General features: G+C 52.8%; 5 protein-coding genes across 5 annotated transcripts; 3 read left to right on the top strand and 2 right to left on the bottom strand.

Annotated features, from left to right (window-relative positions):
- Window positions 1–79: 79 nt before the first annotated feature.
- Window positions 80–1,369, top strand: P170DRAFT_337662 (DUF4050 domain-containing protein; the record flags this gene model as incomplete). Its single annotated transcript, XM_024843384.1, has 1 exon — window positions 80–1,369. A coding segment is annotated over one exon (1,290 nt), but the record flags the coding sequence as incomplete, so codon positions are not given.
- A 592-nt stretch (window positions 1,370–1,961) lies between these two features.
- P170DRAFT_443444 (uncharacterized protein) lies at window positions 1,962–9,515 on the bottom strand (the record flags this gene model as incomplete). The annotated part of the gene is made up of 5 exons (XM_024850545.1): window positions 1,962–1,986; window positions 2,677–6,203; window positions 6,246–6,273; window positions 6,304–6,393; window positions 6,433–9,515. The coding sequence occupies 5 exons, from the start codon at window positions 9,513–9,515 to the stop codon at window positions 1,962–1,964; spliced, it is 6,753 nt and encodes a 2,250-aa protein (XP_024711022.1).
- A 343-nt stretch (window positions 9,516–9,858) lies between these two features.
- P170DRAFT_471123 (uncharacterized protein) lies at window positions 9,859–10,232 on the top strand (the record flags this gene model as incomplete). Its single annotated transcript, XM_024852809.1, has 3 exons — window positions 9,859–9,913; window positions 10,001–10,061; window positions 10,136–10,232. The coding sequence occupies 3 exons, from the start codon at window positions 9,859–9,861 to the stop codon at window positions 10,230–10,232; spliced, it is 213 nt and encodes a 70-aa protein (XP_024711021.1).
- A 509-nt stretch (window positions 10,233–10,741) lies between these two features.
- Window positions 10,742–11,876, bottom strand: P170DRAFT_344818 (PAPA-1-like domain-containing protein; the record flags this gene model as incomplete). Its single annotated transcript, XM_024843485.1, has 3 exons — window positions 10,742–11,005; window positions 11,119–11,225; window positions 11,282–11,876. The coding sequence occupies 3 exons, from the start codon at window positions 11,874–11,876 to the stop codon at window positions 10,742–10,744; spliced, it is 966 nt and encodes a 321-aa protein (XP_024711020.1).
- Window positions 11,877–13,575: 1,699 nt separating this feature from the next.
- On the top strand, window positions 13,576–15,001 carry P170DRAFT_433223 (peroxisomal membrane protein PEX14). The gene has a single exon (XM_024848429.1). It carries the CDS (start codon window positions 13,642–13,644, stop codon window positions 14,890–14,892), a length of 1,251 nt encoding a protein of 416 aa, XP_024711019.1. The 5' UTR covers window positions 13,576–13,641; the 3' UTR covers window positions 14,893–15,001.
- The last annotated feature ends 1,053 nt before the right edge of the window (window positions 15,002–16,054 follow it).

The following is a 16,054-nucleotide window of genomic DNA, read 5'->3' as shown; positions in this document are numbered from 1 at the left end:
CCTCCGCATAACCAAACTAGCTGCAATCCCCCACTTCAGAAACCAAGCATCAAAGCTGAAAGGCAAGATCGAGAGCAAAATGACCACCGAAGCCCGCGACGCTGCAATCCGCGAGGCGAAGCTGCACGTACGCGAAATCGTCCGGAACGACTGGCTCTTCCACCCGTCCACGGACACTGGCCTGCCCGCCTCGTCGACCCCCGCCCCGCCATCCCACGAGATCGCCGAGTGGCGCCTGCGCGAATACGATAGTTCCGGGTCCGAGCTGGAGCCCGTCTCCTCGCCGGAACTGGAACCGGAAGATTACCACGACAGCGACCATGAATTGGAGTATCGGCCAGAGCTAGGAGGCGCCGCGCTGCGCGAGATCTCGCCGCGTCGCAAGCGCCGCAGACAGGAAGAGGAAGAGGAGATGCGGTGGAACGAGGGCCTACGAACTTGGGTGGAGAGACGCGATGCCTGGTCTGGGGCGCTGTCGCGCACGGAGATCCGGAGGCGCGAGCAGAGCGAGAGGCAGCGGGGGCAGGAGAATGGGGAGGAAGGAGCGGCGCAATCGCAATCGCAATCGCATGGCCTGGAGGGCCCGAATGCGACTGCGACTGGGAACGAGGACGCGCATACCCTGGATTCAACAACTTCTTCTGGCTCCGGCACCAACTCGTCGTCGGGATATGACGACCTAGCCGCTAGAACCGAAGCCTCGCTCTCCGTCGCCGATCAGGATCCCACGTCGACGACGTCGATGGTGGCCGCGACGCAGCAGCAGTTCCCGGCGGACCGCGAACGCGAAGACGAGCCTTCTACCGCCGATCCGGAGAATCCTCACGACCCCGACGCTGCTCCCGCGACGACAGCTATCCAAGAACCCAGCACGGCGACTCCCGCGCCAGCGACGCAAGCTGCCACCGCCACTGCCTCGTCGCACCAGATCGCGCGAAACCACTACGAAGACCCCTTCATCCCCGTCGCTCCCTCCCTCATCTCCAACTCCAACCCCATCCGCGCCGCCATCACCCCAACCATGTACCCATCCATCTACTCGAAAGTCGTCGTCCAGGGCCTCACCCCCACCGTGCCTATCAACCTGGCGGACGTCACGAAAGCCATGGTCCAGGGCTGGAAAGCAGATGGCCAATGGCCGCCGAAACCCGCCAACACGAACATCGTGCTCCAGGATGACGCGACGGTGCGGAGGCCCGAGAAACCGTCCGCCAGCGCGGCGGGAGCCAGCGACGCCGCCGAGAAGCAGCTTGGGTCGTCGCCCGAGTCGAAGCGGCGATCGGGAATTGCCAGCACCGTTCGGAAGGTGCTGCATTTCTCAGGATTCCATCAGCATCCGTTCCATCGACGGGGGTCCTCGAGTCATCAGCAAAACCAACAGGATCAGAATGAGGGCACCGCCGAGGGCAGCGGAATTGTGGACCAGACGATTCCCGAGCGGTGATCGACGGGCATATAACCTGCTTGGTTCGCATCTGATTCAATGCATTTGAACAGAATTAGATCATTATCCGCATCTAGTCCTGTTCAATTCGACTGAGTTTCAGAAAATGAAATGAAGCAGAGAACGTTATGAACCGAATCGATCTCATACTCGAACATGATACCAGCATCATGCTGCCCAATATGCATAGCTATAATCCACCAGAAAGGTGGAATATAGTTGGATGAATGAATGATGAGCGGATGAGCAGATGGACAGACTGGACTGGACTAAAAGATACATGCGCGCATGCATGCATGAGGATGGACTTTTGCGATTGGCTAAATACCTTCTTACCTTTACCTACCTAGCTGACTGAATTGACTGATTAACATGTTTGCATGAAATATGCATTATTCCTCTCTCCTTTCTCCTTGATATGGGTACCTGGGTGCTTGGATGGTTTCTCTCTTTTTTTTTTCTTTATATTTCATATCAGGTCTTGTCCATGACTGACGGTTGAATACAATATCATGTCTTATCCTGTCTCGTCCTCTTCTGTACTATACGTTTGTGTATAGTTCTCTTTTCTTTCTCCTTTCAATTTCGATCGAGTTCATTTTTATGTTTATCATCTTATTCACCTGTTTCTGGTAGCTTTCTGTGTTGGCTGTTTGAATTCAATTGCATACTCTGGATGGTTTACATTTCATTTCTTAACTGTGCTTCGTTTGGCTTCCCGTACAGATAGCTATCTAGCTCCTATTGTGTTGATTTCTTTTGCCTGCTGATTGACTGACCCTTTTTCTTGCAGCATTACTTGATCTTTTTATACAATCGAGCTCTGTTCTGTTCTATTCTTTTGTTGTTAGTAGTGGAAGAGGCAGCGGCAGTGAATTACCTTAAACTACCTTCTTTTCTTTTCTCTCTTGTGACTTAAAAGCGCATAATATCCAGGGTACTCTTTCTTATGAATAGATATAAATAGTTATACCTTGAATCATTTCATAATCTAATATCTCATTATTTTAAGTGGTAATCTAATCTCATCAGATTAGGAATCCGATCGATCATAAGAGCCTCATGCGCATCATCTGCCGATATATACCAACTCCAGCCCAATCATACAGAACCAACACAATATGCATTACATCGTAAACAGATCCAACGGCAACTCGAGACTCGAATCATACCGAATCCCAACTCCACCCTCGGCCACGGGAATAACCCTATCTTCATCCACAGCCACAGACCCGCCCTCAGGTTCGTCTAAAAGATCGAGTGCCCTGAGCGTATCCAGGAACGAGCCCGCCGCGGTATCTAACGTCCTCGTTGGCGCTTGTTCCAAGTCCGCGACAACCTCCGGCTCCATGGGGATTTCCTGAGGGGGGTGGTTTCCTCGGCGCGTGAAGTAGGATTTGCCCTGGTGCCGGGACCAGCTTTCGGTTAGGTAGGTGTGCAGGTCGCGGGTGACGGAGGCGCGGATATCGTGGTAGAAAGAGGGGGTGGTTCTTTCTGTGGGCGTGGTGATGGCGTCGGCTGAGAAGATGGGTGGGTGGATGAGGTCGTCGAGGTTGGTGGTCAGCAGGTGGTCGTGGAGGTAGGTGGCGAAGAGGGTGAATTGTTGGAACACGCGGATCTGCGAAACGAGGTGGGAGGCTGCGGTGCTCATCTTGTCGATGTAGTCGACGACTTGGAGGGAGGATGTGATCATCTCGAGGAAGGAGGCGACGGTGATCACGACCGTAGGGTCGTTGAGCATGGTGGTGTTGGGGATGATGGATCTCAGTGCCCGGTAGGAGGACTGGAAAACGGCGTTGAATATGCCGATGATAGAGGAAACGCAGCGGGGATCCATGGCGTCCATGCTGAAGAGCAGGTCTTTGAATGTCAGAGATATGACGTTGATGATCGGACGGCACAATACCCATGCGGCGGGATTGGTGAACGCGTTCTCGAGATAAGCCGGGAATATAGCCTGCAGAAGTACGGCTCGCAAGGTAGGCCTGTCCGGATCTCCAGATTCAAACGAATCCATCATTGACGCGTGCATCTGTCCAACCAAATAGACCTGTTGGCCATCGACAGCGGCCCGCTCGGAGACGCCCTGTATGAACGTGATCAACGTCTTCGCACCCTTTTGAGAGGACAACTTCGGCTCGTAACCCTTCAATTTTGCCACGATGTACGTTGGGTCGGTCGATGGCAGGGGGAATGACGTCGGGTCGGTGAAGAACTGGTCAACCGGGCAGATATCTCCGGTATGTTGTTGCAGGAAACCGACAACACGATGAACAAAGCCCACATATTCACCCTGGGCACTTGCTTGCCCGGTGCCCAACTCCTGGTAGTTCGCCTTCATCGAAGACATCAGTTGCTGAACAAGCTCCTTGTATTCTTCTCGAGTCCTCGAGAAATCGGGGCTGTTCGTATCTTCCAGCGCCTGCAGATGTGAGCGCATGTTCGACAGAATACTTGAGATGAGAGACACTCTGCGCTGCCGTAGCTCTTCCAATGCAATATAATATCGTCCGTCGATCTTGTCACTCGAAAATGGCAGGTTTTGCAGAATGGGATTCGTCGAGTCTTGGTTCAACAAAGCCTCGGTCAGGGAATGTTGGAACTTGAGAATCGATTCTCTTTCCACCAAGCTAGACATCCACATGCTAAACACTTGGGTCTTGCATTCAGAAATGACCTGAGAATCTTTCGCGATACAGCTTGCGAGGAATTTTGGCGTAAATTTCCTCGTCTGCATTGTCGACCGTAGTGCCGTCCAAGAACAGTCACTACCGTAATGGCTAAGGTAGCTGTCCCAGTGCTTCAACTTGTGCTTCACAAGCACCTCTGCGAGAGAAGTCCAGCATTCGACAACGCTCAGAAGTATGGCATCTTCAGGGCTGTTGTCCTCGCCAAAGCAGTTCGATACAAGGCGCGAGACAGCCGGATAGAACACTTTGTTAACGTGCTCAACGCCTCGGGGCACGGTCACCGTGGGTGGCGATTCCTCCGGGTACAAAGCTTCGAAAACTTCCCAATCACCAAATTCTTGACTATCTTCGTCGGCTGTAGGTGGAGCATGGGCTTCTCCGGCAGCAGGCCATGAGCGACATTTTTCGAGGTAGATCGCGATCACCTGGAGGGCTTCGATTACAGTTGTGTTCACACGGGGAACCTTGGAGTTGAAAAGACCTAGTACTGCCTTGACGGGTTCTTTGGAAACAAGTTTCTCGGCATGGTCCAACGTGGGAGACGCTCGGATCGCGCTCTGTAACAGATTCAGGGCTGTCTTTAATTGCGATTCGATCTGTCGTTGATTCTGCGAAATCGTGCGCTCGATGAGCTGGTGAGAGAATTTGTTTTCACCAGTGTTTTGGGCCTCCACTTCCTCTCGGGCCAAGCTATGTTGTTCCAACAGTTTTGAAACAAAGAAGCTGTGCCAGTCTGCAAACGGTTCTAGCCCGGACACGTCTTCATCCATTGAGAGCTTGAACCGAGCAAGCCTATACCAGGAACGAAGACTGATACTGCATGTCTCCTGGTGAGATCGGGCAGGGTCCACAAGATTCTTGATTGTTTCAAGTCGAGGACGACATCCGTCGGGAACCGCGGAATACAAAGTGCAAAGGAGGTCATGGTGATTCCTTAGAGCGTCCAAATCGGTTTGATGGAGGGGTTTATCTTTGGGATACTCTCGGCCATGATTGGGCAACAAGCGCCAAGTGATGTTCCGGACCTTCTTCTTGTCGTATGCTCTGGACAGAAACCGCAAACCGCTGGCGACGATTTTCAAGAAGATATGAAAGCACGGTTCGCCTGTCTGGACTTCCAAAGGTGGGTTGCTGTCGAGTTCATCAAGGAAGGCCGGCGACGAGTAATTATCTTCTGGTTTCAGGTTGTACAAAGTATTCTTCGCGAACAAGTCAAAAAGGGTGTCTAGGATTGGCTTGCAGTCCCGCCAGCCCCAGCCGTTAATGAGATAGTGACATCGATGGAACAGAGTCCGACAATAGCTATTATATGAGATGGATGATGGGAAATCGGGATCTTTGGCTTGGAACACCGGCGTGAGTAGGTGCTTGATCGTTGACCAGTTGTCATGCTTTTCCCTGAAACGGGATCCGACTCGAACAATTCCAAAAGCATCCATCTCGTTCAGAGGGAGACCGTGGAACAACCGTTGCCACCCGACCTCCAAGCTTTCAACGTCCTTCACGGTACTCAACGTAGAATATTCGTCGGCCAGAAGATCGCCGAACTTCCCCCTGGGATCGTCCATGTTGTCCAATACCTTGCGGACAATGATATAGGCCTCGACAATAGGATAGCTATCTCTTGCCCCCGACTCGCGCAGTTCCCGAGATTTCTGGTTGTCTAGAAACTTGGAAATGTTGGTCTGCCCCGCAGGACTCAAAATAATCATGAGGATAGACTTAGAGGCCGATTTGACAAGCTCCAAAGCTTCACTCACCACGCCGGTGTTGACAAGGCCATTGCTATTGCGAGCAATATGGTACGCTTGGTAGATGAGCACCAGATTGTAGAAGGCGAGTCTTGTAACCGCTTCCAGATCACGGGGTACCTTGGCTGTCAGGGCTGTCATGCTGCAATTGAGTGAGGAAGCGAGGGTAAGGATTCTTTGCACAAGACCAACTCTGTCTATGGGGTCAATGAGCGTCATCGTTTCAGTAACGTACTTAACCACATCCCTATAGGTATTAGATGCACTGCCAGACGGCCGTTCATCAATAACCTCAACGTCGTCACTCCCGCCAACATTCTCGATCATAGTGTCAAAAGCAATTCCCAACTCCGACGACACACTATCATTCCAAGGACCCCAACGAAAGCTGTGTTTGCCAGCTTCGAAAGAGTAAAACCCAGCATCTTTGTCAAGATCTCGTTGGCCAAGATCGAGAGAACGCGCAAACTCGCCGCTGCCAATGAATGTGGACTCGCGAAAGAATGTACTAGAGTGCAAAGGAGCGACATTAAAATTAACGCTATACGAGTTCTGAAATCCTGTGAGGCCACCCAAAGCCAGGGTCGGTGATTGGATATCTCTGCTTTCAGTATCCAGAGTCTCCGTATCGGGCGTGGTCAATGCAAGCGTTCCTTGATTACCGTTCAACGTGACATTCAACCTTCGGGGAGGGCGTTTTCGTATTTGCCGACGCGGTGCTCGGGCATTGTTTGATGGTTCATCACGCGATGCATTCGATGGTTGGGCAGGGACAGGTCCTGGGGCATCAGCAACAGGCATCGGTATACTTTTGAGAAACCGTCGCATAATCGGATTCAGCTGGTGAGCACTTGGCGGTGGTCTTTGGTAATTCCTTCCATTAAGCAGAGAAAGAGACCGACTAAGAGATGGGAAATTTTCAGAACTAGCCAACTCTGGGACAGGCCTTGGAGCATTCCTCTTCAAAGCAGACCCTGTAGCATTTCGACGAACAACCCATTTATTGCCGTGGTCAGGCCTTTTGGAGGACGCGGGGACTTCGGTACTTCCGGAAGCTGGATTGGCCGAATCGTGCGTGGTTGGGGTAGGTTTAGCGGCCTGGTCTTCTTCAGCCTGGATTCCAGGTCGAGCATCAGATATGACCTGCGTGCCGGTATTTTGAGGCCTGCCAGTTTGGTAAGGGTTGCTTCTGTTCGTAGGAAGGTCTTTCAAGGGCGGTCGCCCTTGCGGTTTGGTCTGAGGCCGCGGCAACTGAGTCTGTCGCAGGCGACCTGTACGCCAGTCACGTAAGGCCATATTCGCATCTTCCGTGTCCCCTCTCGTACTCATTTGGAAGATCTTGCGAGTAGGACTTCGTCTTCCCCTATCCTGGCGGGAGCGAACCCGCCGAGCAGCGACTCTGAGAAACTGCGGCTGCTGGCTTCGGGGTTGAGCCGCAACATCTGGGGCATCCAAAATTCCAAGTCTAGGAGGAGCAGGTGAAGACCTTTTCTTCTCCCTTCTTACTGGGCGTACAGGGTCTGTGAGCCTCGTTTGTCTTTTCAGGCGAGGCCTCTTAGAGTGATAATCGAACCGATTACCGCCCTCAGGTCTCGATCGCTTCTTCTCCCGCTTGCCAGTTCGAGATGAAGATGCTCGCTTCGCGGCCGGGAACATGTAATCAATGCGATTATCCTCAAGGATGTCATCTGCAGGATCCTGGTCGTTGAATGGATCACTAAAGCCCACCAGGTCAGCCAGAGCTTGGCGGGTGTTGATATTACTTCCGGCTCCATCATCCTCACTATCCTCACCGTCAACGAGATCCTGCAGTGATTCAAGCCGCCTTCTCGGGCTAAGACGAGTCCCGAGAGTGTTCTTGGTGACCTTTTTGGCAACGCCTTTTGTATTCTCCATCCTAGCCATTCTCTCGTTCGCTCGCTGTGTGGAGTTAAGACGGGCATCCTGCTGTTTCTGCTGGTCCAATCGTAACCACGAGGCTGGAAGAACGCCTTTGATCCTGCGCTGCAGTCTCCTCACGGCGCTGTCGTCTTGATTTTCATCTTGGTCCTCGCCCGCGCTCTCCTCCACATCCTGTTCGTCTTCTCCCGAATCGACATTCTCATTTTGAGGCGCTACTGGGTCGAGATCACCAGGATCTTGATCAAAGCCACCGTCCGACAACTCAAGGTTGCCCACCTCATCGTCCTGGTCCTTCTCTGCCAATCTCGAAGTCGTACTCGGAGTGTTCAATGGCGGCGGGCTGAAGCCCCGGGGGAACCTGAACCCATTGAATGTCTGCGGAGGTTGAGGCGGAGAAAGGCTTCCCGAGCGAGGTGGACTCGGAGGGACATCGTGCATTGGACGGTCAGTTGCACGCACGGGAGAGGAGGTGTTGTCAATGAGCACCTGAGGGCGAGCCAAATGCCGGGACTGAGGACGGCCGTCGGCAGCCGGTCTCGCTATCCTCCTTCTCTTAGGGGCTCTAATAGCGTCCGCAGACCCTTCCCGGCTGGGAGAAAGTTGGTGGGTTCGGCGCTGGGAGCCAGCTTCAGGCAAGCGACTCTTTTCTGCGGGCGATGATGGTTCCATCACAGGGCTGCTAGATGGAGGGGGAGCATTATTGACAAATTCCTGGCCTTGGCTCTCCCTGGCTGCGCGCAACGCTTCCTGATATTGAGCAACCCGTACGGGCTTGACGCCTCTTGCCTTCATCAGGCTTTGATATTTAGCGTCCTCCAGCATATAAGGATGTAGCTGAATAGGGTTGCGTTGTCGTAGCGATCTCCTTGTCGGCTGAGTCAATTCTTGTAGGATCTCCTCTGGGATCTCGAGCGTAGCGGGCAAGTCTGCCAGGTCATCTGCCAACAATTGCTCCGTGTCCTTTACTTCCTCCCTATTAGCATCCTCCACGGGCGAAGAAGCGCGAATGGATGAATCAAGCGGAGGAAGCAGGTCCGCCAAGTTCATCTCCGGTAGCGGTTGCGTTCCATCTTTGTCAACCTGGTCATCCTCATTCAGCGGCAGGGAGTGGAGTGACGAGGGCGGAGAAGATAACGGAGAAACCATATCATCATCATTGTCATCGCCGCTTGGTTTAGGCTGACTAGCATTGGGCCGCCTCGGCGACAGAGCGGCCTGTTTCCGGAGGAAGGGGTGATAGTCGGCCTGTAGCTCGTCCGGCGAAGAACTCGGAACATCCCACATGTCTCTCTGCTTCTTGGGTTTCGGTGTTGACAGCGGACTGGATTCTGCAGCGGTCGGTAGCTCTTGAGATGCCGCAGCACCGTCCTCCTCCCTCACTTGGTCCTCCTCCTGTAGTCCAACCTTCTCGTTCCTCCGCGGTATTGCCTTCGGCGTGGGCTCTCCGTCTTCATTTTCTGGCGGCTGTGTTGTATCCAAAGCATCGGGACTCGACCGTGCGGACTGATTCTCATCGACTTCAAGGTTTGCGGGGGTAGGTTGTTCTTCCTCGTCATCGTCCGGGGTTGCTGCATCCCGAGATTCCGGGTGATCTTTAGGGACGGCATCTTCTTCCAAAGAGTGGTCATTATGCTCCGTCTCCCGGTTCACAATTTGGGATTCCTGGCTGTCAAACTCCTCCTCTGAATCGGAGTCCGGTACAAACCCTCGTTCCCGCCATGATTCCATTTGTATACTTGGCGCCGATAGCCCATGGCCCTAGGTCTCCATCACCGTGGTAGAGAGGGGTAATCGAAGAGCAGTTCAAGAATAGTTCAAGACGTGCAAAGCGACGCAGTGAATAGTCCGGTGTAGCGAGGGAATTGAAGGCGAGTGCAAACCTGCCGCGGAGCCAGTTTGCAGGACGCGTCGAAATGTGGGGAGACGCGACGGGCGGGAATTTGGCGATGCAATTGGCCTTGCTGCCTGAGGCGGTTGTGACCCGGAGCCTCCCCGTCCGCCTTTCTAGACGTCAACGGCCTCTCTTTGCGCTGCTCTTCGCTCTTGCTGTTTTGCGCAAAGAACAAACACCATGAGTCGAAACTTCTTCCCCGCCATTATGGCCATCGGCATGGGTGTGTATACGGGTATGATCTGCCAGATTCTCGAGGAATGAAATGCATGATGCAATAGGTTCATACAGTTGCTAACACCGCTCCGTTCGCTTGCTCTAGGATATTACACCTTCAACCCGGCATTCCGCGAGCTCCAATCCGAGAAGGAGCCGTCGCAACAGTATGTTCCGTCTATGCGCTCGCTTTCTACGGTCTTCCGTGCTCGGTTCTGATAACTGACTGCATCGAATGTAGAGCTCCGGGCGCCCCGCAATCGCAAGGCCAAAGTGTCGCGAAACCGAGCGCAAACGATTCGACGCCGGCCAAGGAAGATGGAAATGGAAACCAATGATGAACATACTATATTTGAATGCGACTGCCGATTGACCTCGACTCATGGTCCAATTGCTCTTGAAACAAAAGGAGGACAGCTAGGAACATGTGGCGGCATCTTGCTGAATTGGACTGAGCTGGGTGCTCCCTGCGTGATGCAAAAGCTCCATGGCTTTTCCGATCAAAATCCCAGCTTGCGACGTGTCAATATGAAACAGCGGAATTCGTTTTCTACGCTCTCTTGTCCGATGGAGGCTTCGTTGATTGTATAATAGTGTGCCAAAACCCATGATACCAATAGATATTTCCTGCAACATCTACAGGGACTTTGGTCAAAAAGAAAAGTAGAATGTATTTAACTTATCCATAATCCATCGTCTGCAAAAATAACCTATTGGGATGGATACATCGACGCAACTCCGAAATGCCCGCAAAAATACATGTCATGTGTGCTGCCTGCAAACCGGTTTGATGAAATTGATCCCATTACGCCTGGTCCGTTTGCGCCCTTCATTCAAACCTGGTCATTCATACCTCTTCCACAAGCTTTCTGGGTCCATTGCTTCCAAGGGGGCCTTCTCCAAAGACACGACCGCCCGGGGTGCCAAACCATTCCTCGGGAACGCCAACTCTACTACCGTTGCGGCCACTCACCCATCTGACCATCGTTGGGTCCGCCTTTTCGAATTCTTGGGCTTCTTTGTCTGCAGAAGCCTCGGCCGCCTCGGCGGCAGGGATTCGACCACGCCGTTTGGGGGCCTGTTTCCGCAAAAGTCGGTTTATCGTGTCCATCTGCAGATATTGTTAGCATCCTTTTGTGATGATCCATAGAGCCAGTTCCGCATCAATGGCGAAACAAGGTTCGACGGATTTTTCCACCAAACCAGGAGACTGGGCAAGGCTACCTTTTCTTCTTCATTTCGTTTTTCGCTCAGGTTCTTTCGGCGCCGAGCCATCTCCGCCCGTCGCATCTGGCGCTCTTCTGCGGTCAGATGTTTCTTGACTTGGGGTTCTGTTCCCATGTTAGATAAAGCATTTCGGATAAAAGATAGAATTCAGCAAGCTCACCCATCGGCAACTGCAAGAAGTCATTGCCCAGGTTTCCCCTCTGCCGTTTAGTCATTTTGCTCGGGTCGTTGGAGGGTAAGCCATCGTCACTATCGATCTCCTCATCGATATCGTCCTCTTCCAGATCCTCGTCCCCTCCGTTGGCGTTCCCCACGCCACTTTCCTCCAAGTCATCGGGCTCACCCTCGGCGTCGGAGTCTGGTTCGGAGAGCTCCTCATCATCCTCGTCTTCGTCATCCTCCATTTCCATTTCCTTGGCTTCGACGCTCTTGACGGGTTTCGACGTGGCCGTTGAAGCCTTGGCATGTCTCTTCGACACCGCAGGCTGAGGTGGGGCATCGTCCATGTCCAAATCACCGTCGGCGTCCGCATCCTCGTCATCCTCACCCGGGGCATCTTCATCGTCGACTTCGTCTTCTTCTTGGTCATCGATGTCATCCTCGTCGCTCGTGTTCACTTCCACGAGCTTCTTTCGCGGGCGACTGGTCCGCGGCCCCGACATGATGGGGTTCTCTGTAAAGACGTTGACTGAGCGTCTCGTCGAAGCACCACTGCGGGTGCCGCCAGTGGCGTCGCGCAGCTTACTTGAAGGCATTTTAAAAAGCAAATGAAGCGACTCTTTCGACTCCTCTCCCGAAAGTCGAACTACCGTCACTGCTGATGAAGCCGCAACAGCTCGAGTCTGTCGGGTAGGCCTGGGATTTACGTTAGAATCCAATATCGGCGGATCATCTCTCGCAGGGCGAGCACGAAGAGAGCGACGCAGAGACATGATGAGCCGGGAAAGATCGACCTGCGATCGCTTCAAACGTGTAGACGGAAAAAAGGAAGGGAAACAATTAACAGTCAAACAAAAAAAAAAAAAAAAAAAAAAAAAAAAAAAAAAAAAAAAAAAGGACGACAGCAAAGGAGTGTGAAATATGGACAGTGAATAGGAGAATGAAAAGGAGACAAATTAAATCCGACACAAGGCAGAGGAATAGAATTTCGTAGGACAGCAAACAAAGAGACGCTGAACCAAGTAGAAAGCTGAAGGTCTCAGAGGGTTGCGCAGGACGCACAAACACCAGGGTGGAAGACAATGGACATTCGTGCTAGCGTTGGGGGAATTCATCGATCCCACGATGGGAGGGGACAATCAAATTTATGGGGGGGTTGAGGAAAATCAAGGAGGGGAGCGAGAAGCGAAGCACATCCCAAGCGATCAATGGCAATGGTCCGGTGGTGATGACCGGTTGGCTACGTGGGCCAGCGTTCGGTCTTATTGACGCAGTCCGGGAAGGCACAGGCCATCAATCAATCGCTATCACATCTTTTGACGCCACTTGGGAGGTTCGAAGCTGACAGCCGCGATGGAACCAATGGGAGCATTCTGATCTGGAACCCTGGCTAGGCACGATGGACGCTCGCAAAGGGCGAATCCAACGTTGCTGCATTTCTTCCGCAACACGGACTTGAGGTGACATTTCCCTGGTCTGGTTGGACAGGGATCTGGACGGAGAAACGCAGGCAACCGGAGAAGAAGACAGCCCGAAACAAAAAATAAAACAGCGATAAAATAAAATAAAATAGGGGTTGCAGAGGGCCGCGCGCAAATGAGAAACATCGGGGGATGAGATTTGGGAGGCGAGGCTCAGGTCTAGCAATACGAAAACCAATGGGGAACTCACGGGAAAGTCTGAGAACTGGTTTGATCACGCACAGGCCGGACAATCGGCAGTATATAAGAGCTGTATATATAAGAAAGAAGCCGGAACAGAAGACGAGTATACGGTTAAAATGCGCAGAAGGACGCTGGAATTCCGATGCGATTCGATCGTCGCCCTTCATTCTGCCGGGCGGTGGTTGGTCTTGGCATGCTGACTACTCTGCTGGACTCTGTTCATTGCCATACACCAGTGTCAAATTAGTTATTTACTGATCTATGAGGCCTTTTGGTCATTTATTCTTGCTCGATAGAGATCATAGGCTGAGCAAGGTAGGTGTGAAACATTGTCCCAGGTTCCTTTGTCGTCACCGGCATGGCTGCGCCAACATATATAGTTCGGAACTGGCTTACGATGAAACAGATTAGAACTTGTTAATGATTTTTCTTCTTTCAAGGTCTTGAATTTGACTAGCTATTTGTCTCTAAATAAGTTATATCAACCAGACTGGGATGAGAGAAACATACCTGTTCGATCTACCAAGTAAGACAGCATATGCCATGACAATACCGATACAGCCGAGGTCGGCGCCAACTTCGGCCAACCTCCCGGTCCCCATCAACTCCTCTCCATCTTTACCTTTCCGTTCTCTCTCTTCTCCAACACCCAGTGTGCTCATCTCTCTCTTTCTTTCCCTCTACCTACTCAATCACAATGTCCGACCCTAAACCCAACCGTGCCTCCATTCCCGACTGGCAAAAACCCAACGCCACCGCTTCCAACGACCCCGACTCCAACTCCACACCGTCGCCCGCCTCCGACGAGAACGAGACCAGCGCCCCCCGCTCGGCTCTTCTAGAGCAAGCAACAAAGTTCCTGCAGGATGATTCCATCCGTGATGCCTCTATTGATCGCAAGATCTCCTTTCTAGAGTCCAAAGGCCTTCAAAACAACGAGATCGACAGCCTACTCGGCGTATCGCGCAACTCCGAAGCTACCAACACCTCCGCCGAGTCCGCTTCCCCGGATTCTGTCAATGCATCACCGAAGACGGAGAACGAGCCGGAGACCCAGGCATCCAGCCCTCCCTCGACATCTTCTTCATCTTCTCCTCCAGCTACCACATCTTCTAGCGTTCCCAACACCGCCAGAAGCACAACATCTTCATCACCCCGCGACGTCCCTCCGATCATAACATACCCGGAATTCCTCGTCCATCAATCCAAGCCCCCACCGCTCGTCTCCCTCCAAAGCATTCTATACACGCTCTACGGCGCCGCTGGAATCGGAGCCAGTATCTACGGCGCAAGCGAATACCTCGTGAAGCCGATGCTCGCGAACCTGACGAGCGCACGCCACGATCTTGCGCAAACCGCCTCCGAAAACCTCCAGAAGCTGAACGACAAGCTCGAGCAGAACGTCTCCGTCATTCCGCCACAGCTTACTGCCCGGAAAGCAAACGACGAGTCCTCCGAGGACTCGGAATCCATCACCTCGGACCCCACGGAGCTGTTCCATCGGGACGTGGCGACGCAGACGTCAGACCTAGAGCAGGCGCAGTCGAAGTCGAAGGAGGACGGCGAGGCAGTCCCTGACCCCACGGCCACCGTGAACACGCACGTGAAGCGGATCGAGATCCTTAAATCTCATCTGCGGGAGTTCGCGGACACCGAAAAGCAGTCGTCAAGTGTTGACGATTCCGCGCGGACAGGTCTCAACGAGCTGCATCACTACCTAGACGGGCTGATCTACAGTAAGCCGGGCTACGGCCCCGTCACCGGCTACGGGGTGTATAGCTCCCCAGGCATGGACAGTAGCGGGACTGCGACTGGCGTGGGCAAGGGCGAAGAGGATGCGATTTCTAGCTTCAAGTCGGAGATTCGAGGCGTCAAGGGTGCTTTGCTGAGCGCGAGGAACTTCCCGAGTCGGGGACGAGTGGGTACCAGTCTTTCTCTGGGACGGTGAGGCAGAGAGATGACCAGTGAGTTGCAACGGGTGGGACTTGATGCAATTAGTGATACCACATGTACAAATGAATCGTGTTCTTTACGACGATCTTCTTTCATGCTTGCCCTCTATCCATGCCATAATGAATATGACGTCTCGGTGAATATTCCAGCCACCTCTTCATTCACCTCCCCCCCTCTCTATCCTACAGCTCTCTATCCTATGACTCTCCCTTCCTCAATTTCCCTGATTGAAACCTCTCGGCGCTGCCTCAACCGGACCCAAGCAACCTGCCTCCGGGTCCAGTAAAAGCGCCAGCCCTGAAGCAAAACAGCCCAATAAACCTACCTCTTCCAAAGGTGCTACGTACCAGCGGGCTACACCCAAGATCTCGCCCTCCGGCATAGACGGTATCCCATTCTGGGGAGAGTTCCTCGATAAGCTACCGACTTATGGCCCAGGCGTCGCCGCCATCATTAACGAGTGGCTGAAAACAAGAAAGACCAACCTCAATACCAAAGACGAGCTCACGAAGGACCAGAAAGCGACACGCACGAAATACATCAACAGTGTCCTCACGAACGATGTCCTTATGGCCGTCGTACTCGGTTCTGACCCTCCGACCCTGGCAAGCCCCTCCCCGAGTCCAAAGAGAGACATCCTACACCGTCATGACGATTTGGTTCACGGCGCGCCTGATTCATTGCAAGCCGCTGCTATTCCGGCGCTCCTTGACCGACCGCAATCAACCGAGACTGAACCCTGTGGGTGTGATACGAGGCTGGATGTTGCCTCTGGGCCTTCCTGGAAGACATATCAATCCCCAGCCCGTGTATCCAGAAACCCGGCTGCATAAGATAACGAAATTCCGCCTCAATGACTTTTGCAACACCGCGAATTGCCCAAAGTGGATAAAACCAGCGCAGTGGAAGGATATTTCACCGATAAGTCTATATCGTACAGAGAAAACCCGCTTCTTCAAGGCTCTCTCCATCGATTGCAAATCTATGGCAATATCTCCTGCCACAGAGAATCCCGCGTGAATGAAACAGGGACTTCGAGAGACGAAGAAAACGCCTGGGACGACGAACCCTTTTCCATAGAAGGGTGCCGTGTATTCTTCGACACTATGACACCGTGGGAATTTCAAGAGGTTGGCAGCGCGTGGAAGTATCTTCAA

Source organism: Aspergillus steynii (assembly GCF_002849105.1).
Source record: "Aspergillus steynii IBT 23096 chromosome Unknown P170scaffold_1, whole genome shotgun sequence".
In the NCBI taxonomy this organism is placed as follows: Eukaryota; Fungi; Ascomycota; class Eurotiomycetes; order Eurotiales; family Aspergillaceae; genus Aspergillus; species Aspergillus steynii.
The sequence above is the reverse complement of the archived record's forward strand: the minus strand, read 5'-3'. Positions and strand labels throughout refer to the sequence as shown.